The following is a 24097-nucleotide window of genomic DNA, read 5'->3' as shown; positions in this document are numbered from 1 at the left end:
CATACCCAGTTAACATCTCTCAACTTAGCCTATTTAGACTGAGGGTGAGAGAGTATTTAACTACACAAAATTGATGAACTGTATGATAACACAAGCTGCTGACAATATTTCCAGCTAGGGTAGGTAGGGTAGATAGGGTAGGTAGGTAGGTAGGGTAGGTAGGGACATCAAATCATCATGACACCTAACTTACACTTGTTTGTTTGCAGGCAGAACTTGAAGAAAATACAAATAAAATTTGTACATCTGCTGTAGACGATAAAGGCAGTCTGCTCAAAATTAACAGTTTTAATGATGAATCTCAACCAGCAGAAAACCTGTATCAATACTAATATCGGTTTGCATCTGTAATATTTGTTTTCTCAAAGCATGGTTAATATATTGGAAAATTGTGATGACACATTATCTAAATACATTTATGTGTGCAGTCCTATAATTCTCTAAATACTATATTCTATTAAATAAAACCATGAGTTAACCTTTGTGTGTAGTAAATTATATACTCACTATATTCACTTTTACTAAGTTGTGTTTGGCTGCCTTACTGTTCAATCGAAGTTTAACAAAACAGTCATTAACATTAAATATACTGGGTAGATTATCCATCTTCTGTGTTTTGGGGTTTGTTTGTCGTTAAAATTAAGAATTTAAGATTTAAAATCAATAAAGATTAAATCCAAGAGCAATATTTCATATTGGTGAACAGAAATTATTGTTTCTAACTCTACTCCAAGATTCTAGGACAAGTTATTTTTATTCTAAAAAGATTCTAGTTATTACTTTTATTCTAAAGTGATAAGAAAAGGAAGGAATCATAATCCAAGTCCTACTCTTCCACCAAAAAATGACTGAAAAAAAGAGGTAAAACTGAGTTAACAAAATTCAAATTAAAAAGTAATTTCCCTTCTTGTGCACTAAAAAAAATTGCCAAAAAATCTAGTCAACACTGCAATAAATTCAATTTTTTATTTGAAAAAAAACTTTTATTAAACAAGAGGGAAGATATGTCTGAAGAAATCTGAGCTATTAGTGATTGACTTGTGCTAAAATTGTTACATTTTTTTAAAGAGAAACAGAAGTTGCATGAAATCCTATAGTTCTTATCTTCATATATTATAATTAATTTCTTCATTAAGGGTTAATTTTGGTAACTGTAAAAAGATCCACAGGAAGAATTGAGTACTATGGCAGAAGGCAGTGAACATGAAACAGTCACCACACATTACAGATGACACTCATAATCTCTTATATACAAGACTTAATTTACCACATTCAGATAATGGCCTCATTTTTTCTAGAGAGCACACAGAGTACAGAATTGCCCTGTAATTTCCCTCCCTTCACAGAACACAATTTAATAATAAAATATTTTACAAGTGCAGAAATTGGGGTTCACTGACTATGTCACGTACTGAACTGGCAGACTGTCTGTGCCAATAACCTATTTAAGATCTTGTGTCCTCTGCAATGGAAGCTATGGAACAGGAAGCTGTGATTCATTTTCTGTATTATAAGCACATTTATATGGAAACACAAATATTTTTATAAAATAAATTTAATGTTATATAATGTAAAGTGTTCATAATTTCACAAACACATTTCAAATGACCTAAAATGAGGAAGACAAACTGTTTCCTGCTCTCGATAAGACACTTCTAATCTTGACAAGAGTGATTTGAACAAGATTTGAAATATTCTTTCATCCTTTCACAAGGAAAAATATAAGACTTGGAAAAAAAAAATCTGCTTGGACACTTTGAATCAATATTAAAGGGTATAAATTTTAGGTAAAGAAAGTACCAAAGTTTATGTGGGAAAATGCACAACAGAAAAATCAGATTTATTTTTAACTACAGACTGACAAAGTCTCCTTCTTACCTAGAGTACATTTTTTTTCTTTTCAACCTGCCTACATTTTCCCTTTCATAGAAGTAAATAGTAATGAACTGCAAGTCCTACACTGTCTATTAAAAGCATCTTAAATTTAATAAATTACCTACACCTTCTACCCTAGCTGTCAAACTGAGTAGATATAGTATGGTTATAAAAAGAAAAGAAAGAAGAAAATGTCATATCTGGACAGTCATTGCCTTAATTTACAACAATAGTGTGTGGAATTGATCTATTACCTGTGGCAGATTCTCATTCTATTTCAAGCTGTATCCAGAAGTTTCCCTGCAGTTTCAAGAGCCCAGAAGTGAAAATTACAGCATATTCCAAAAAAAAGATATTTTACAACTTAAGTAGTAGAGTGGCAATGTACAGATTTACAATATTACTACATCTTTGATCTATTAATATGATTCAGTATTAAGTCTGCAAGTATTATTGGAAATTAAAATATTTCTGTAATTCTCTGTAATAATGCAAACCCTTACAGTGATAAAAGCTGTCTATATCTCAAGCATAATGGAAATTATATTTTAGTTCATTTTCTTGTGAGTACACATACATCATATTATGGGCAAGTAATGGCAAAGCAATCTGGCTTTCCTCGGAGAAAAGCACTCTCACTAGGTTGAGAAAGTATGCCAAGGTTTTAGTGCCACTAACCAGAAAAGAATCTAGAGTAATATACAAGTACTCATCTTTAAAAGGATATATGAAAAAAAAAAAAAAAACAAAAAAACAAAACTACCAGCTTTCTCTGAACTCAAACTGGGTCACGAAGTAAGGAGGACTGAAGAGAAATCTGACTACCGGACTATGGATGTGGTATTAATGCTGTCCAGAATGTAGGGAGAAACACAATAACAACAATATATTGCAACTCCTCTAGAACTGCTCTAGGGAAAAATATAAGGTGGAGGTGTAACGTTTTTCCAGGTGGATACAATGCAAAATTGACTCATTACAAAAACTCATATCTTTTCAATTTTTCTGTAACTGCTGGAGGAAGAGGTCTTAGTAGATGAGTAGTCAAACCAGACATCATGAACTAAAATGGAGATTCAACTTGCTTTGGAATCAATTCAAGGTCGCAAAGGGATAAAATCAGAAACAAATAGAAGCAATTAACTTATAAATCAAATACTTTTACTAACAAATCAAAAACGGATGTAAAAGTACCTTTAACAAGTTTTGGAGTTCTGTTTGGGTGGTGGGTTTTATTTTTAAGGAAAAAAAACCCATTATTACTTCTCCCAGTCTCTCATGACAGTCATATGATCACATGAGCTCAGCAGCAGATGTTCATGAATACATCTGATTTCTACCCCAGCCCTTATGTTTGAAGCTTTTTAATCACAGGAAGGACCAGGTGAAAATATTTGCCTCTAACAGCAAAGAGATTCTGTTTTCATTTTTGTCAAAGGCAAGCAAAGAAAAAGATTGATTAGGAGCCCAAAAAGCAAAGATTTCTGCCTTCAAAACTTGAGTCAGTGGCACCCAACTGAAGCTGCTTTACATCTAAAAATGCAAACTGAAACTGGAAATCAGTCTCCACAGAATAAGGAATATCCAGGAATATCCAAGGAAGTGGTATTTTTCTTTCTTTTTTTCTCTTCTCTTCCTTGTTTTTACAATTTGAAGTTACTCTAAGTCATCTTCTTCCAAGCAGTAGGCCTTTTATCCACTTTTTAGAAGCCGTGCTGATGACACTCCAAGACCAAGCCCATTGATAAACTATACATGTAGAATATTTTAGATTGATTATTTCTATATATATCTCATATGTATGATTGATTATTTATACAATATCTCATATTTTAAAAAAATATATAGGGGATTTTCCACAAATGTTCTTTGAGATTAGTTCCCTTTGAGTACTACAAGTTACTTCACCCTGCTCACTGAAGATAAACTGGACAAAACAACAGTTCTTCCCTAAAGAATTCTTCTTTAAATGTGCTTCATACTAAAATAACTTTTTCACCCCAGATGATAGCTAAAAGGTCTCGTACTTAGAAGAAAAGCTAAAACTACAACTAATATACAAGTGATCTTGCCTGACACTGAGCCTGCTTTGAGTGTTTTTTAGTGCAGTAATCAGAAAACAGCAGGAAATTAGGCTTTTCAGCTACCATCAGTGTGCAATTTCTATCACAAGAACATGCTGTAGCCTAATAGTGCCAATCAAGCAAGTGCTTTAGAGGAAAAGGCTGGATTGTTTTCTTCAGCTCCTAGCCTATGACATGATCAATTCACAAGTGCAAGACAAATGGAGGTGGAAGAAGGGCTCTCTGTCAGGTTAATTCTTTAAGGCATGCACTTAGTTGTATGAAGTGAACAGTTCAGTGCAAATTGTACAAGAACTTACATAGACATAAAGTTCCTTGGTGTAAAAGAAAATTAAAGTACCAAAAATATATTAAAATCAAATTCTCAGCTGTGTCAAAATCTAATAAAAAAAAAAAAAAGAACTTACAGCATGCCACAAAGAATTGCAATATTATATGACGTGACTTTGCAAACATCACATAAACAGTATCAGAATAATGTCAGGAAATATTTAAGGCCTTACACAGATTTGTGTCTTCCAAAGCTAATGGAAAAAATAACTTGTTTCATGTCAAGAAGCTTAGGCACAAAATTTTTTCCATGTGTTCTCTCTTGCTCATGGACAGAGTGACAGCTGCACATTTCTTTTTCTGTTCATATTTGATGCTTCTGATGACACTGTAGCAATGTAAGGAAAGCAAATATTTCACGTCTTCCACAGAAAAAAAAATAATGTTCCTGCTAAGTTATTTTAACTACAGAAACTCTATTCCATGTAGTTCACCCAGCCTTTCTCACCCCAAACATATCTCCAGTGTATATGACAAATATGACATATACACCTATCACTTCCAGAGACATAAATATTTATCTGCTGAAAGAAAGGGTCCTAGAGGCCCAGATCATCATCCCAAAAATAAAAGAATTGTAGAAAAAACTAAAAACAACACAGCAGTTTAACTATCATAAGAACTAAACTGAAGATAAATACAAACATATCTACTGGCAGCACCACTGATATAATTTTAATGGAAAAATGTACTATTTCACCCGTCAAAGAAAATAGAGTAAGTTTAATGGACTATGAAAACAGTGTCAGCTAAATATCTTTCAGAATGGTAGAGTCTTTGCTTCAGACAGGCAATTAATTTAAGAAAATTGCAGAAAGTGATTTAATCCTGCAATCAGTAATGTACGTTTTCTCCTTCCTAGGTGAAAATTTCCTTGTTTTCTACTACCAGCCTGCTTTGGACTTCAAACATAAAGCAAGCCCAATTAATTGGATTGATAAAAACAATTTTTTGAGAGAGGAAAAAGGAAGGAACTTCAGTTATGATAAAAGGTCTTAATATTTTCTCCAATAATCCAGAATTGCCATGCTTGATATATTCACTGTTAATTTATTTTCATTTTCTGTTTATTAATTCAGAAGAACTTTTCTCAAACACACCATGAGTTTCTGTTAATTTACCTGAGAAATGTCAATTTTTCATTTGTTTTCCTGCTACGTGCCCCAGGCAAGTATGCAAGTTATAATTCAATGAACCAGGTTGTTGAAAATAAATTGAATAAATTCATTATAGAGATTGAAAGTTTACTAGAAGTCACTCAAAAAACTTAAATGGAACCCCTCTCACTGTTACCAAAGTATTAAGTGACAATCCTGATTATGTCAGAAAGATAACTGTAAGATTTTAAGCAAGTTACAAAATACGTGTGTATATGAATATGTGTAAATACTCTCACACACACTCTCCTACAGATTCTATCTCCTGACTACAGATTTTTTTAATTCAGGTGGGTTTTGTTCTGTGTTGTTTTTTTTTCCATGTAAGACATATCAGATCAAAACAAGGAAAGCGCCCTTGGAGAAAACAAGGATACACTAAAATTATAATAATTTTTGAGAAGACTTATAAAGTCATTTTACAATAAAACAACATTAAAACTAAATAGGTGTGGAATAAATAGCCTAATCAAACCTTTTCTTTTTTTTTGAAATCGCTACAATATGAGCAGACATGATAGGCCCAGAAACAGGAGTTATCAGAGAGGTAAGCTAGGAAATTGACTTAAAATTGGTATTTTGTAAGAATTTGAATGACAACTGTAGACCTTGAGCAATGTAGACACTAGAGTATATACAAGAGTTACAGGTCATAAAACTACACCTGTAATAATACAGCTGCTTTCCAGCTGTGGAAAACAATCACTAAATTGTACTTTAATAAAAAGTCAGAAATTAAAAGGCTCAAATTATATGGAGTTTCAGCTCAGATGAAAACAGAAGTCTGGATATTTCACCACTTCGACAAAGGAATCAAAGCTCAGTATTATGGAGATATTCTGATATGCTGTCATCTTTCATGGGCTATGTAATTTATTAATTTAGCCATGGAATACATTAAGCCAAAGGCTTTGCAAAGAAGCTTGCAGTGTGAAGGCTGCACCAGGTTCTCTGAACCCTTTAAATACTCAGTAGAGCAGTGGATCGAGGTCTGTTAAAAAACAGGCACAACTGCCTAGGCCATAGGGTGAGATTGATATTCCCATTTAGCAAATTTTAGAAAGGTAAGGAAAAGGACTAGATTTTGCCACCAAAAAGGCCAGGCAGAGAACAACTCCAGGGTGGTGTCCCTTCCAGACAGAGAAGGACACTGCTCCCTGACATGCAGGCAAACTGTTAAGTTGTTCTATCATCTCTTAGTAAAACAATAGACTGAGTCCAAAATGTCACATCCAAGTGGCTGCATCTCAGGTGGCAGAGGGCCCAGTATATTCACAGAAAGAAAAGGACAATAGCTTCTGTTAATAAATACACCAAATTAGATATACATCGAAACAAGCCTTCCTAACTATGGAAGAATTTTTTTCCTGTAAGATGAAGAACAGAATCTTGGAAAGAATGGGTTTTTTTCACTGAATTTTAATAACCAGTTTCAAAATCTAAATACAACAGCATAACTTTAAAGTTCAAGTGTTTTCCTAAGATAACGAGCAAAAAACAAGGAAATAATGTTTCAGATTTATAAAGGGCAATTCCACGGGGGAAAAAATTATATTAAGTCAGGAAAAAACATATGACCTATTAAAATCTTTTAATGCAGCTGCACAATAGAAGAAATTACACATAAAATGTCTTCATCTGCAGTTTTACAAGAGATCAATTCCCCTATTGTATTCTAAGATCAGTATCATTTTTTCTAATCAATGCAATGAACTTCTTAAAAATACTTAACTGGAAATAGATCAACAGCAATTGAATTTACAGATATAAATATTCATTTATTCTAATTTTTTCTAATATGACCTACATACTCGAATACATCAGCAGAATAAAGATAGTACACAGTTCCACACTTCTCTAGTCTGTAAAACAGTAGTTTACTTGCATTTTATTTTGTGTTTTAGTGACATCTGGTGGTTACATTCAAAGGAAACTGCTGTTCCCTGCTTGCTTGAAAAAAATATTTTAAAACCCCAAAACATTAACTTTTCAAAAACAAATAAATTAAAGGATTTTGGCATGCATTATGTAAAGCTTACTTTAGCCTGTAAAAGGAGGTTGAGGCTTCTTTTCTTTCCTAAAGTTTTTCTGCCTCTTTAGGGATTAATGCTACTACTATTTATAAAACCATTTTAACAACAACAAGAACAAAAATGTAATGGTACAGATTCAACCTCAAGGATAGAGTAACTATCCTTAAATAAATGTCTAAGTGAGTAGAAGGCAGTAGGGGGTAGAAATAAAGAGTTAGCTTTTTAATATGTAAGGACCAGCAGTAGCAACCTGCACGAGTCTCTACCAGGTCCTGTGCTACTTTCAAAGTACAAAAGAAATCACAAGTGACGACTGTATAATGAGGTAACAAAAAAAACCTGCAAAGGGGCCATGACTGAGTGATAACAACTGGAAAGAAAACTTGATATAAATAGCAAGGTACACATATGGGGCAAAAATAATTCCAGAATTGCATGTTCACAAGCTCTCAATTGACTTTTCACACTCGGGAACAAATTTAGGAGCTAAAGGAGATCACTTCTATTTAACAGGTTAAAAAATCAAACAGTTATCAAATCAAATTAGAAGGTACTAGGAAGAGAAGAGGAAGGAAAAAATACAAAAATCCCTACCATGCCCTTTATCTTCAGACTTTAAGACCTGGATCACAGAGTGTCATTTTAGATTATGTTGTTCAGCTCAAGACACTTGATTCTGACATTTCCTATATCACAACAGCCACCAATAAACTTTACTGGAGCATCAGATGGTTCATATGAGAGGATAAATTACAGCATTTTATTTAATTCTGTATATAATGCTGATAGAAAGGTTTGCTTTGTGGAGGTGTTTTTTAAGCATCATACAACATAAAATAGCTGACAGTTAACAAGAACGTTCAACTAACTCACAGATTCCTTTGAAGGGAGCAGAGGAGAATACATCTCTAGATGAGAAATTCCTAAATTACTCCTTCCTATTTTTCCTATAAATGAACTATTGAGTTTTGTGTACTGCCTACAGTTATTTGATTTTATATTATATATGCAAAAATAAATTTGATCACATGAAAATATTAGAATCCAATGTTTTTTTCCTCGTTCTAATTTTGCGTAAAAACTAAAATATTTTTTAGGTCAGAGATATTACTTAGAGAGAAAAAAATTTGGAATGTATGTCATTAAATAAAGCACAGCAGATGCATTTTTAACTCAGACCTGTTAATTTTTTAAATTATTTTTTTAATTAAATTTTTAAATTAGTTTAAATTTTAAATTAATTTATTTTTTTAAAAAAATTCCTTATTTTCTCAATGAACGTATATAAAAACTAATTTTAATTAACATAAGAATGGGGCCAGGAAGTCAAAATGAAAGTTAATTTTCCATTCTAGTCCTTCAGTTTAAATGCCAATGGTCTTGGACTTAACTTGGTTCCTGACATAGATACTTCTAAAAATGCTAAATTCCATTTGTGAATGACCTGTATGTTCAAATAAAAAAAGCACTGGAAACATTTTGAGCAAATAATATTACAGGTCAATGTATAACTATTGTTTTTAAATACATTAATACATTGCTTTTAAACACATTTTTAAATACATCAATCTATTGCTTTTAAATACAAAAGCTGACTCAGATATGTGTTTTCTGATGGAAACTGGGAAGCTAGGGAAATATGTTTAGCTATTGCTATATTTAGCTATTGCTAAACATATTATTGCTAACCACCTGAACAAACACCTGAAGCCAAAAGCCACACTGACATCTCAAAAATACTTTTGAATATTTTAATTTTAAAAATTTAAATATCAGAAAAAATCTGCCACATAAAACAGCATACTTAAATTGTGATACAGAATTCAATTGCTGTGAAACTATCAGTATTGAAAGACTTTTACCAAACTTCAGTGACTGTAACTATAAGGACTTTAGTCCCACTTTGGAACTTCACAAAACAAACAGCAAACACTAGGTAAAAACAATAATGTTTTGAGTTCAGTTTTCACTACAGAATGGCAATGTTAATGGCAATGTTAACAGCAACATAGCAAGTTAATCACAATAATTTCTAATATTCATTAAGAAGAAACCAGAGTTACCTAAACAAGCAAAAACTTCCTTAGCTGCATTTCCAAAAGTGTCAGATATTAACCACTAATTGTACTTTCCTACACCAGATCTGCACAGCACGCAGGCATATTTACAGCTTGTGTCTAGCAGTTGAGTCTTACATTCAAATGCCCACTAAATTGAAGTTCTGGCTTCACCTCATGAAGAAAATGATGTCACATTCACACTTATAGCAGACATTAAATAGCACATTCTGTCAAGATTTTGCAATCTGTATGCATGTGTCACATGCAACAAAAGGACAGTAAGACCACTTAATCTAATCAGTCTCCTGTTTAAGTCAATTACTGACTATGTAATATCAAACAAGAATTAAAAATGCTTTTCTTCTCCCAAGAAAATTACTTCCCCTTCATTACACACATTCTTCAAGAATAGTAAGAAACCTCAAATTAATAAACTCTTTTTTGAAGAATTCTCAATAAATTTTCCCATCTCAATAAATTCTTTTTTGAAAAAAAATCTCTAAGAATCAGTTGTACTATTTTATACTAATGACAATAACTATATTTCAGGATAACTAAATGTGTCAACAGTTTCTTTTTCTACATGCACAAAAAGTATGATAGTGACTACTTGATTTTATGAAAATGAGAGAAAAATGCTAATTTTATCATTGGTGGCCACAGGTTAGTAAAGATCAGAATTACAACTACATGGAATAAGCTCATAAATTTATACATTTAATTAATTTATTACATTACACTTTACACATTTGAATTAAAAATAAAGCAGAGGTCAAAACAAAAAATGCTGTGAAAACTTCTGACATAAATAGTAAAAATTAAAAAACCTCCCTGCTGGAAAAAAAAAAAAGGATAGTTACCTCAGAAACAGGTACATTTTCTTCAAGTTCAGATGTGTGTAACGCCAGTAAACCAATCACTCGAGCAATGTTTGCACGTCTGTGTATCAAATAAATATTTTGTAGGTGCAGGAAATATATTTACAAAATTCTACAAAAACAATTATGTCTTGTTTATATTCTACATAAGTTGCTAAGGGCAGAAAAATTTGACATCCTATTTACAGCTCCGATTTTCTTCTTATTTCTGTTTTCTTGGTATCAATTTCAGTGTTTCAGCCCAATTTAGCAGTAAATACATGCATAAAGACATTTCTTTCCTCTGGCTCTGAAGTGTGAAGTTTCTTTAGTTTGTTAAGATTACTAATAGTCATGCTCATGTTCAGTTTTTATATAATCCAGAAAACCCCTACAGATAACCCCTACAGACTTTTCAGGATAGCTGATAAAACAGAAATTAAATCTGTATCAGTAAATCAGTTTTCAACGTTTCATTAAAAGAAAAAAATTGGAATAATAAAATCAACGTTTATGAAAGAAACAGCAGAGGGCACTATCACATTGAACTATTCCTGACAGGTATTGAGGGGGAAAAAAAGTTACCATTATAGTTATTTTACTCTATTGTGGTATGGAGTTATTTTACTCAGTGATTTTAAGTAACTCTATTTGATACACTAAGTTCCATGTTATCTAGATAAAATTTTAGAGATTATAGAAAATCTTTGGTCCTGTAGAATTAATATATTAATTCAATGCTGAAAAAAATCTATTTTATATCATCACACTCCCAGTCAGATACCACAGCAGTCTGACAGGCTAAAAAACTCCTCAAATAACCTGTTAACAAACATCTTTAATAAAATTTGGTGACAAGTCTGTATTTGAACATATTAATTTAAAATAGTTGTTACTTACATATCCCAGTTGGCAGCTGCACGCAACTGCTGTATCAATATAGGAAACTATAGTTTAAAGAAGACAAATAAACATCAGTGAATTTCAATGATCTGATAGTTCCAAATAATAAACAAGAAATCAAAATATCAGTAATTTCAAAAAAGTGTATTTGGATAACATTTGCTAAGAGAATTATCACAGAAAAATACTGCAGATATTGTGCAAACATTGATTAAAGAAATAAAAATAAAAAAGCCTGAATGGAAAAATACTAATATTTTTCTATATTTTTGCCTTAAACTAAACTACTAAACATATACCTGAATATCAGATTTTTTTTTCATTCTGAATGACACTAATTAGAGAAAAAAGGCCTGATTCTTTCACCTACAAGCACAGAGATCATCATAAAACAAATATTAAATGATTTTGTGAGTCTGTATCAAAATAGCTGGCAAATACCAGAATAATGAATGTAAACATATATAATCAGCCATTTAAGAACCAAACTGCATAATTACTAACTAATTTCTAAACTATTATGTTAATTGGCTATTCAGTTACTGGATTATTGTTCCCCTTGCTCCAAATTCTCCAGTGATAATAGAATACACATTCCAGCAATTCTGTTTCTGGTTTTCACAGGAATGTTATGGCTCAAGACCTACCACTGCTTCCAACCTAAATGCTCTTCATTCAGTTTTTTGGTAGTGCAATTTTGCCTTTAGTATCTTATATTCAACAATAACACATCTCAGCTTTTAACTTAGGTACCTTATTACAAATGTAGGACAGCAAAGTATTTTACTTCCTATTAAATAAAATGAAAAGTACTCATCTTAGGATAGCTTCTGTAATATCTTTATATAAGGCAGGGGGGCGGGGTTGGGAAATAAGTCTGTTTCTCTTCTGCACATGCAAGACTTGAAGAAATATGTTAAATCACTACAGAGCATACTAGTAAAATTGTTTGTCTGGTAGAAAATGGTTTTTGAAATGTGACACCCCAAAATAGATTCTTCAGAGAGCATGGTCACTCTTTGTTTACTGAAAGTTTTACTGCCTGTTTTTTAGAAAGCTTTCTTGCTATTCTTTACAGACATATGACCAAATAAAATTAATTTAATAATTCATACATGAACTCTTTACAGTATCTTCTGCCACTTAATGATTTACGAAGACTAACTTTTCATCATAAATTATTTTACAGTCTTCATAAAGGTTAGATTTTACCCCAACATTTTCTGTAATACAACAAAACTATATGCAAATGCACTTGAAATCTAAGACAAAGAATTAGTTTTCCTCAGCTCTTTTAAAAAACCTAACATGTAATTTAATGTGTTTTGGCTTTTTTACTTTAATCAACATCATATTTTTGCCATTGATTTTTTCAAGTATAACTAAAAGCAGCTAATTTTTGATACAACGGCAAATATGTAAACCATGTTGATTCCTTCAAAGCTTTATTACTTACCAGCTGAGAGCTAATTAGCCTGTTTGCAATCTCCTTGTGGACAACCAAAGTGCACAGATAGTACAGTAAGTTCAGTTTAGAACGTGCTGCTCCTGTATTCTTCTCACTGGATTCAAGCAGGGAACACACTCTTTTCACAAAGTTATTCCAGTCCACGTCTTTCATAGAGGACAACTTCTCAACTAACCGTGAGAGGAAAACAAATAGTTAAAGATAATGGATCTTTAATGTAGCTTTAACACACTACAAAGTAAGATCACCATAAATAAGTTCTAGCGTTTGAATATAATTATAATTTTAGGACTTAAAATACTAAAGAAGCATGTTAGAATTCATGTTTGAAGACAACAAAAATCAAAAATTAAGCAAGAAGAGAAACAATGGATAAAAATTCAGCAATGGAAGCCTCAAAACATTTTTAAAAGTGCAAACCTGCTAAGTCCTTCATTTAAGGAAACATTTATTGGCATTATATTTAGGAAAGGTAGCAGTTGTCCTTCATCATTACTAACTCTTAATAACTAAGTGCAGTTTCCTGTAAGTAAATTTGAGGCAAAACCGAACAAAAATCAGTGAAAATCAGTGAAATCTGCTCACAATAAATAAACTGAAAACATGTATAATCACTCCTACAGGCAGGTGTCCACTAGCTAAGCCTTAGCAAATCAGGACATGGATGACTGCCAAAAGAGCACAAAGAAATCAAGTCACATGGACAATTAACATATATCCTGTGGTTCAATTAACTGACCACTGCACATGAATTGAGATTTTTTCAGACTTCCTTATCAGTCTAAACAGTTAATTTCAATCTAGCAGCCATACATTCTCTCAGCTTTGGTAGTTATTTATTAATAACTTACCTGCCACCCTGATGTGTTCTAGTATAGACTATTTAAAAGCATATTTTCTGTCTTTTATGCCAATTTACACCAAAGTAACAACACCTTCTAATGCATGCAAATATATATTAGTAAAGGTGAAAACAGGTTCAACTTTCAGGTATTCATTGAAATTTTTCCATATTATTTTTAATCATTACTGATGAGCAGCAGCAAATTCAGTATCTTCAAAAACAATCAGAAAGTTGTCCAGAAGACAATCAGAAAGTTGTCCAGAAGAAAGCTACAACTCTGAAAGCATTACAACCATAAAAAATATTGTCCCATAATAAATAAATACTGACAAGAGTTAAACATATCAGAACATCATTACTTAAATGTAATATGAAACATAATATTCCCCTTACACAGTGGAATCTGATAATTTTTGGATGAATCAAATTTAAAATATTTTCAGTTACAGTCTTGACTGGGAGATTGAGGGACATTGTGTTCCTTTCCAAATATAAAATTTCTTCTACAAATTAACTCTTCAAAATGCATACTTTATACAAAGCAAAGATGAACTCTTATGCCTATGCTATGTGAATTCTAGAAGGACTACATATCTGGTTGATATCCCTTTTCAAGCATAGTCCGGTATTTTCCTTAAAAAATAGTGCAAATGTTCCACGGGAAGAATTGCTACACTCATGACAATAAGCTGACTTTCGTTTTCAGAAATATTTCTAAACTTTGAAAATTAATAACAAAAAGAGAAACCCCAAACAACTTCACATTATCTTTTGGGACATGAGTGCCATAACATTTCATGATTAAAGGTGGGACTGGCAAGGCTGCCTAGTATTGTAGCTGATCAACACTGCACATTTTAAGATCTTACTGCCACTTGCTCACCTGCATTTGTCAAATTGCAATATATTTGGTTGAATATTTCAGTTTAAATCTCTCAGTTGGAAAAAAATATGCTGGTTTTCCCACACTAAACACTGATGACTGCCTCATGGCAGAAGTTTGAGCACGGGCTTGTAACTCAAGAAAGCAGAAGAGAAAGGAATATCATTTAAGTGTTTGTACTTGAAAAGGCTACTCAAAATTGTTCTAGGTAAAAACATTGCATACGCAACAATAGTTTCAGAATAATTAAGAGATCTGAAACTGTGACTATGTATAAACTACAAGGGGAGGCTACAGGTCTTACAACAGTGAGTTACAGCAGCACATGCAGAACTTGTTAGAATATTCAGCAGATCCATACCTGAATATGCTGGTATATGTAAAGTTTTCGGGTCAAATCTAACTGGTACTTGCTTCATTATCTGGAAAATAACCCAAACACATTACAACTAGTTTTAATATATTCCTAGAAATTCTCTAAGTTAAATGTGAGAATACAAAGATGCAAAATTTGTACTGGATGGGTGTATATGCTACTGCTCATTACTGAGGAATTTTCCATTGCTTTCTGCTATGTATTTCTTCCAAGAAAATATCTGACATTTAACTCTATGTTTTTAATATAATTATATTGCTAGTATTTCCATTTAAGTGATTTTTAAAATGGGATTACAAAATCACAGGATTTTTTAAGTTTACATCTTTATCTTGCTTGTATGCAGAAAAATACTTGCATTTGGGATTCAAAAGCTACAGAAAGCAACTATGCAGGTAATAGCTCACAAAATGTTTTAGCAATTCATTTCCATAGAGTAAATATCTGTATACACTAGACCTCTCCTGAATATAAAAAGTCGTATTATCAACAGCTAATCATTCATAAGGTATAGGGATTTTTTTCCCTGCAAAACCATCATTTTCTTGTAGATCACAAGATGGGATGACTGCTCAGTAACTGAGCATTTGAGTGTGATTTTCAGTAAATAAAGGACTTTTAAAAAGGCAACTGTGTAATGGATTTTAGCCTTTGACAGAAGAAGTCTAAGCTGAAGTAGAGAGCTATTTTCTTAAAAAGGTCTTCAATTCCACAGATCTGCAGAACACAGGGAAATTTTACAATTTAAGCTGACATTTCAGCTTTTGAAATTCTGCCAGCATCTTGCAAATCCCTTTCCAGAAGATTAAATTGCAAGCTCTTCAGATTTACCAGGTGTCAGTATCATCCTTAAGTCTGAAAAGCAGACTACAGAGTCATCACCAAGCAGGCAGTGACTCTGATTACATGTCCCTGGGACTTAGTGGGCTATTTTGCATTAATTCTGAGTCTGGCATTGCATGGTAAGGAGATTAGTCTACATGGGCACATCAGTATGTGCACCTACCCCTAATCTCATCTCTTATAGTTGTAGTAAGAAAAGAAGCAGTGAAGGACTAAGGCTTTGTGTCAGAGTCCTGAGACAGAACTGAGAAATTAACAGTGGTAGCATTCAAACATATAATTACCTTTGAAAGTCTCCACTAGGAACAATGTCTCTCACCCCAAACATATTAAAAGAATATTATTTGGTAGTTACTTATCTAGCTGTGTAAGATTTTTAGTTTTTGAAAGTGTTAAGAAATCCATTAAAACAAACCAAAAGAATTGTTAATACTAAAGCAATACAACAACTAAAACCTGTAAGACATTCCTAATGAGTTTAGATGCTCACTTCCAAGAAAAAATCTTGCATTCCCCACATCAGCAAGTTACTGAGTAAAGTTGCTAAGACTTCTTCATTTTTTCTGGCACAGAAACAAAAGGAAGACTAAAGGGGCTCTTGCCTATCATTCTTTCTACCAATACATCTACCTATAAAAGCACATTACATTGCCATTGCAGTGCAGAGCATTGATTCTTTTTTTATTTGCTCTTTACAGTCAAATTTAAGTGTGGATTCCCTGCTCAGGAGACTCATTGCAAACTGTTAGCACATTAGAATCCATAAACAGAAATAGGATGGACATTTCTTGCAAACTCAGGTGTTCTTTAAGAGGGGAAAAAAATTATGTTGAATAGAAACATTATCACACTAAAGAGTAACAAATGTTATTCTGTAAATGTCAAACTCCTAATCTAGAAGGCTTCATAGATGGCTTTGTTTTGAGTATAACAAACTGAAGTTTTGTGCTCATTTAAATAACATATATCAAGGCAAGTTATCAGAAAAATCTACAAAGCACTGAACACAGCATTTAGCAGCTTCTATTTCTTGTAAGATATTATTTAATACTATTATTCAATACCAAAATAACTCATTCCTCCAAATAAGCAACACAATAGGATTATAAAGACTGCCAAAAAATTGCATGACATCTTGCCAGATAACTGGGTGGAACTGCTTTAAAATAAGAAGTCTAAAACACAGGAAAGGAGTTTCACCCTGATTAAAAATTTATCTGCAAAAATAGTCTCAACCACAAGTTCCTGAACTTTGTATTTTATTTTGCTATACCTTTGGATTGTCAATGATTGGTGTCACGATAAGATCAGATTCAGTGTAAATGAGCTCTTTCAATTTTGACTCCATATCCTGCTGACTTGAGCACGCATTTTCAACCTAGAAGAAGAACAAGGTTTTTTTAAAAACCTTTTCGTACCAAAAAAGAATTAATCATGTTTATTCACAAAATATTTCATTTCAACATTATACCAAGCAGTCTGGCCATGGAAACATATTCTAACTTGATTTTTATTTATGTAATAACAGATAGGACCAACTACAAATTATGGTAATAGAAACATATTGGAAGAAAAAGCACTAGGTCAAAATGTATATTGAGAAGACAGAAGATAACTTGTCTTTTATGCTCTAGGGCAAAAAAAAAGGAGACCAAGAATCTTTCTTAACTCCTACATCTGAAGTTCTGCAAGTATTTTTTTCAAACAACTTGCACACTTAATTATGGAAGGATGCAAAAGAAAGTTAAGTTTGCCACAGACTTCAGGCTAATATTCTAACTGTAGAGATACCATCATCTCTCAATATAAACTTTTTACTCACTTTTTTCAACCACGAATCTCCTTGTGAAGAATTTTGGATTGGGACAGTAGTAGCATCATGTACTTCTACTGCAGAGTTAGTTCTAGGCGTGGGACGAGAACTTCAGCAGAAGAAAGAAAAAAATACTATAAAAATAGTAAAGACTACAGATTAAATTTCATTGCAAACTACTTTTTTGTTGCTCTTTTGAAACTTTCCTGCCATACAGCAAATTTTCAAAGCTGACCAACATAAATTACACTATATTCTCCCTGATCCATTAACTAAACATGAATTTTCTGTCTTACAATGTATTCTGACAAGGTTAGGATTTCTTTGCTGGTTAGAAAAAGGAAGATGGTATCTTGTAATACGTATGAAATGAATGTAATTTGATTATTTTCTCAGCCCTAATGACTCTACAAACTGGAGCCTAAACCATTATTGTCTTAACTCCTAATATAAACAACATACAAAGCAATTAACTTGACAAAAAAATTGCAATTTATTTTATGTTATTCTCTTCTGACACCCAAGTTTTGGCTAACTAATGGGAATTAAAAACTTCCTAATTTTTGTGTATCATTGTGAACTGGGTTTACCTTTTCCTTTTCCTTTTTAAAATTCTGTCTGCTAATTAGAAAATAAAGAAAGGAGAGACCAGAATACTGCCAAGTTGCAATTGTCATAATACTACTAGTGAACTTGGGGTTTATAGTACACAATAATTTAAATTAAAACATGTAAAATCAACTTCAGAATTATCATGATTGGCAGGCCAGGAAACTAGTTAAATCAACAACTTCAACTGAACAAGTTTTCTTGATTAGCAGAAAGAAATAGACACATTTAGTTGCAAATCAGATTTCTTTATTAGAAAAAACAATTAAACTAAAAATACAAACACCAAACAAAATTAAAAACGCTCAGGAAATCAGTGATCAAATTATTAACATAACTGTTCTCATCTTCCATTTTCAACAGAAATTTAAATTTAAAGGGCACAATGAAGGAATGCCAAAATATTACCTACATAAAAACATATTAAATATTTGGTAAACACATGAAATTTATGGTAAAAAAAATGTATTGGGATGTGCTTGGAATTTTAGCTCCTAAACAAAAGAAAAAAAAAAAATTCCCATGATTTCTAGATAGGAGGCTGGACAAATGATTCTAAGTTGACACATGCTTCCAAACATGTAGATTTGTTAAATATATTTTTTGTCAATCAATTCAGCCAGTTTGCTGACATATATGTTTGAGATACAGATAATAGTACCTATTTTTTTCAGTTCTCAGATGGTTTCTCAGTTTAAAACAAGACAGATTGCTGAACTAAACTAGTTAAAATTAATGAAATCTATTCCATTTGCACAAGTAGAAGAAGCCACTGCTGTTAAAAGCTGATTAACCACTCCAGCAGCTAATTAAATTCTGATGCCAAGTACCCGGTAAGCAAGTTTCTTTCACTTCAATGTTTTAATACATTACTAAACATCACATACACTGCTTTCAGATGTTATATCATTGATGCAAAAAGAATTTCAGAATAGATCTTTTTCTGTTGTTTGCACTATGTTTCAAATTTTGTATTTAATGTACTTATAAATAAATTACATTGCTAAGAAGATATTATTTGGATTCCATTTTTAATACCATTGTAGCCTTTCTTTTGAGCAGCTTGCTAAATCAAATGCTACTTGAAATTACTAATAATATATGTTTAGTTGTGATGATAAAAATTATAAGTGAGATGAGAATTAATACTTTAACAAAACCAACTAAAATAACTTTTGTACACAGTATGATGTACAAAAGCCCTATTTCAGGTTATGCAAGAAGCTTAAAAGAGTATTTTCAAACTGGAATATTTCTGCTTGATGTTGACAAGAGAAGTATTTCACTAGACAATCTTCTTGGCTTTAAAGTTAGTACAAAGTTTCAGAATCACGCCTCAACTAAAACAAATCACTGTTAAATCAATCACTATTTTTTTTTACTTAATACACATGAAGTACTTAATAGACTCTTACCAATACCTTACAATGAAAAGCTGCAGGAAGAATTTATTAACAGATCATATGCTGAATGCTTATTCTTATGTATTTAAAGCAATTGTACTCCAAGAGAGAGAAGAGAAAGAGAGAGAAAGACATGTAAACAAATTTTAGATCAGAGCTTTCTTTTTAGACAGACAGTTAAAGTAATCAAAAGTTTACTTTCAAAAATCAGAGTAATAAAGTCATATAAGCTTTAACTACACACATTGCTTTCACAGCTCTTCAAATGTATTTTAGTATTTATTAACTGGTAATAGAAAATTTAAAAGGCAACACAGACACAGTGTTACAGTCATAATAATAAAAAGCTTGAAGAGACAAAAACCAACACCAAATATACAGGATTACAAGGAGGTTTTCATACCTGAGAAGAAATATGGATTCATTTGATTCACCATCAACTACACTTTTGGGCCGCAATTCAGTCTGAGTTTCTACCAAAAAGAGGACAGGAACTTGTATTCAGAGGTTAAAATCAAATAAAACATAGGGAGTAAATATGTTGGTAGGATTGATAAAATGGTTAAAAAATAACATAATGAGCAGCATTACCTATTTTGAAAGAATTGCTTGGTGGTTTAAGACCTGCCCTTGAGGATGACAGGTTATCTAGGTTTTCATGATCATCCACTGACTCTTTGGCACTACAAGAAACTGATGACTCTGTGTCTTCTCTGCTGTTTAATAAATGATATTAATTACAAATTAAAAAAAAGAGGATTGATTATAAAAAAATTGATTATATCCATTTTCTATTGCAATTGTTAGCATACAGTTTAGCTGTCATTCTCTAGAACAATATACTCTTTAAATATGTGTTGCACATACTTTTCATATTGGTAATAGCAATGATGAAAAATAAGTTTACAACAAATAACTTGGAGAATATTAAAAATTATATCATTAGAACTTAAATGAAGGACATTAAAAAAGTTAAATTATTACCCCATAATACAAGAGATACTAAAGAAATACTAAAAGCATTACAGACATTTTAACCTTCACAGGAAAAATCTCAAGAAACCTATCTCCTATAATGAAGTCTGTAGCCAAGATTAAAACCACGTTTTTGTGTGTGTAATGATTTACTGTCACACTTGAATGCAATTTTATTGGTTTTGGTTGTTTGGGCATTTTTTAACATGTCCTTATATTATTCACATGGAACTTGGTCATAAAACCTTAATGAAGGCTCTCCAGGATATCAAATATTAATCCAATCCACACTGTGAAGAAAATAGATACACAGGTCTCACAGCTGGAAAAGAGAGAGTACTGAGCTTCCTTTGCATGTCAAGCCAATGTTTTACATTTGTCACATTTGTCAGTTAGTGCATACATGAACAGATATTTCCGAGGCCTTAGAAAAGCCTCAAGAGTATGGCCAGCTAGCCCAATATTTTGTAGGAGATTAAGGTTCCTCTGGTTCTTTGAAAATTCTCCAAAATTAGCACTATCAGGATGCTGAGGTAAGCCTTACTAAAACCTTGAATAAAATCTTAGTTCACAGTATAAACTTTAGATATGAATTTTTTTTTGCAGGTGAAAGCAGTAATAAAATTAGAAGACAAAGAGCTGTATCTCAAACTATAAGAAACATTAATAACAAAAATACTGCAGCACTGGTACCAGAAATAGGTATTAAAGAACATGAGAGAAAATTTTGAAGTAGATATAACAAAAAACATTCAGCATTCTAAAACTATTTTGACATTAGTTCTCCAGATTGGAACCTGAAGTATCTTTCAAACATTTATAACAAAGAAATATAAAAAACAATGCTAAATGTCCTAATTCAAAATTAGAAACACAAAACCCAGCAAGGTAACAGGAGTCTAGAAGAAAAATAACTTTTTAATACATAAAAACCATTTGTACAACAGGTTTGGGCGTTTCTGCATATGTAGCAGTGTAGAGCATTAAATATTTAGAAAAAAATCTCTACTATTAGATTAATGCATCATGTCATAAGCAAAGAATATGGGTCAGTTGCATTTGCAGGATTATAAGGCTGAACCACAGCTTTAAGATGCTGCACTGCTAAGCTTTGTGAGGCTCTAAGCCTAATGCATAAAAACAAATAAAAAATTTACTAGAGATAAATCTGGCCCATATTTGTAAGATTCTAAAAAGCGTTAAAAAGTCAGATTCATACAACAATATTATATAATATATAAATAAAAATGAGAGCATTTAGCTTAGAAGTGAATTTCAACACATTCTATAGCCAGCAGGGAGTCAGTTGAAAGTGAATGGACAATGCAATACACTAATAGGATAATACAATTCCTAAACATCCAAAACCACCTACTGAATGGTGTAAAACTCCATTCATTATTTTGTGAAAATTCTAAGAAAAGTTCAAAAGTTATAAAATGTACAGACAATAAAATATTTTTTATCTTTGCTTATATTTACTAAAAGAAACCTTCCTTGAACTTTCAGTACCTCAAGCTTGTGCCCTGTCTGTCCGCAGAACCACCACCACAATGGCTAAGGGATCCTTTCCAGAATGGATGCTGCAATAGGTCTGTCCAATTCAGCCTTTGGAAAAGCAACAAACAAATTGTAAAAGCAGTGGCTAAGTACAACTGCACAGAGACATACCAGACCAGGTTTTGAACACAGTGACACTACAGAGCAGTTAATCTTGTTGTTTGTTTTTATTTCGACAAGTAAGCTTTCTTACAGAACAAACTTTTTTGCCTTAAATCATAATGGAAAATTCACACAACAGAGGTATGAGAGTAAGAGTGAAGGAAACTGCAGAGTCAATCCCACATGTAAATCATCTGACATACCCTAAAACTTATAGCCCTAAATTATTTAACAATGGAACTGTACCAGGTATAAGTTAAAGCCTAATTAAATATATGTGCCCATTGCTCTGGAAAAGCAAAGCTATCCAATTCTAAACTGCCTATCATTCTTTTACAAAGTTATCTATTTGGCACCAGGAAAAAAAACAAAAAAAAATGCATTTAATGAAAGCATTAATTCTATATATCTTCATCTAAGAAAATGCATAGTTTGCTCTTTTATATGAGACATGAAATTCTTTTTGCATTCTATGTCATTTACAAAATACTATACATACAGTATCATAATAATTATTTTCTGCAGAGGTGACAATATAAACAGCTGTCATGGATTAGACAGTTTACCTTTTCTGAGGATCCTTTTGAAGTAACCCATCAAGCAAACTGATGAACTCAGCAGAAGGTTTGTGAAAAGCAGAACCTGTAAAGAAAAGCACTTAAGATCAGTATTGGACAGCAAAAACAATCATCACCCAATGTAAACCACACTATTATCTACAGATCATGCTAAAAAGCTTTCTTGATAGTAATTTCGTCTATAAAGAATCTTAAATATACACTCTTTGCATTTCAAAGAATTACCCCCCAAAAAAAACCAAAACCAAACAAACAAACTACTAACACTCCATCACCAAACTAACAAATTTTTTTTAATTTGTAAATTAAAAAAAAAAAAAAAAAAGCACCCTCCAATTATCAGATAGCCACCAGGAAGAAATTAAGTAGAGCTGAAATCTGCTTAAATTGAAAAAGAGACACTAATGTATAAGGATCTCTGTGAATAACACTGATGCCCAGAATGATCAAGATCAAAAATTCCACTCCAGTAGGTAGATTTAGTGTTAACAATTAAAAGTAAATTACATACGTCACTGTCAAAAGTGAAACAAGCATTCATCACTAACAGAGAGTTATCACAGGAAAGCATTACTAACTTTCACTTTGGACAGCTAACTGATTCCTGCAACCAGCCTCAGAAGAAAAAAGGCAAACCAAAGCTTTAACTTTGTAAGTATCACTGTGCCTTGATCCATTAAAGAATAACAGAACCCTACCCTTTGGCTCTGGTCGCAATGGATCTTCAGATAAAATCTTTTCAATTAATTCAAAACGGCTTTCTGACAGGAATGGTGGTTTTCCTACAAACAAACAGAAATATATTTCACAGATTAGGCAAACTTCAAAATGGTTGTAAGGTACAGTGATTTATCATGAGCTCATTTTCCTGAGAAAGTGTCCAAAGAAATAAACAACCTCAGTCTGAGTACTATTTATCAAGTTTTCTTGTCAATTTAAATTCCAAATCTTTGATTAAATTCTTTCATCATGAACAGCAAAAGAAACCACAGACAGAAGAGGTACCAAAGATAGCTTGATGGAGGTGACCTTGATAGCCCTGTATGAATCACAAATGATACAACAAGAAAAGACAGAAATCTCTGTATCTGTGTTACTGTGTTGATCCAAAAGATCAGTGTTTTGCTTAAGGTTTAAGAAGACTGCAGTGTAATTCTCTTCTGTGATGAAGTTTTCTTCTAGCTGAAGCTAATGGGTACTTTATGTGCAGGGAACCACATTACTCTAGTTTTACAATAGTGAGGCAATTTTCTCTTTCAAAGGTTAAAATAATGCACACAGAGTTTAATACCAAGGAGATTAAAAACACTATACTGTCAGAATTTGAGGGCTGCCATAATTTTA

At 32.2% G+C, this 24097-nt stretch overlaps 1 protein-coding gene across 7 annotated transcripts in view; it reads right to left on the bottom strand.

Moving 5' to 3' along the window:
• ULK4 (unc-51 like kinase 4) overlaps positions 1-24097 on the bottom strand; it is a 206844-nt gene that overhangs the window by 175764 nt on the left and 6983 nt on the right. For 6 of the 7 annotated variants that reach the window (XR_008436500.1, XR_008436501.1, XM_053974409.1 and 3 more), the window contains exons 6-16: positions 23452-23535; positions 22742-22817; positions 22026-22121; positions 20130-20254; positions 19942-20011; positions 17536-17635; positions 16987-17091; positions 14856-14916; positions 12756-12937; positions 11297-11343; positions 10400-10478 (exon numbers count right to left, since the gene is read on the bottom strand). Coding sequence is in view for 5 of the 7 variants with exons in the window: in XM_053974409.1 (XP_053830384.1) it covers positions 10400-10478; positions 11297-11343; positions 12756-12937; positions 14856-14916; positions 16987-17091; positions 17536-17635; positions 19942-20011; positions 20130-20254; positions 22026-22121; positions 22742-22817; positions 23452-23535 (1025 nt within the window). In the remaining 2 variants the exon portion in view is untranslated. The remainder of the gene's footprint in view (positions 1-10399; positions 10479-11296; positions 11344-12755; positions 12938-14855; positions 14917-16986; positions 17092-17535; positions 17636-19941; positions 20012-20129; positions 20255-22025; positions 22122-22741; positions 22818-23451; positions 23536-24097) is intronic. The other variant, XM_053974398.1, reaches the window with a different exon arrangement.

The sequence above is a fragment of the Vidua macroura genome, chromosome 1 (genome assembly GCF_024509145.1).
Source record: "Vidua macroura isolate BioBank_ID:100142 chromosome 1, ASM2450914v1, whole genome shotgun sequence".
Classification (NCBI taxonomy): domain Eukaryota; kingdom Metazoa; phylum Chordata; class Aves; order Passeriformes; family Viduidae; genus Vidua; species Vidua macroura.
The sequence above is the reverse complement of the archived record's forward strand: the minus strand, read 5'-3'. Positions and strand labels throughout refer to the sequence as shown.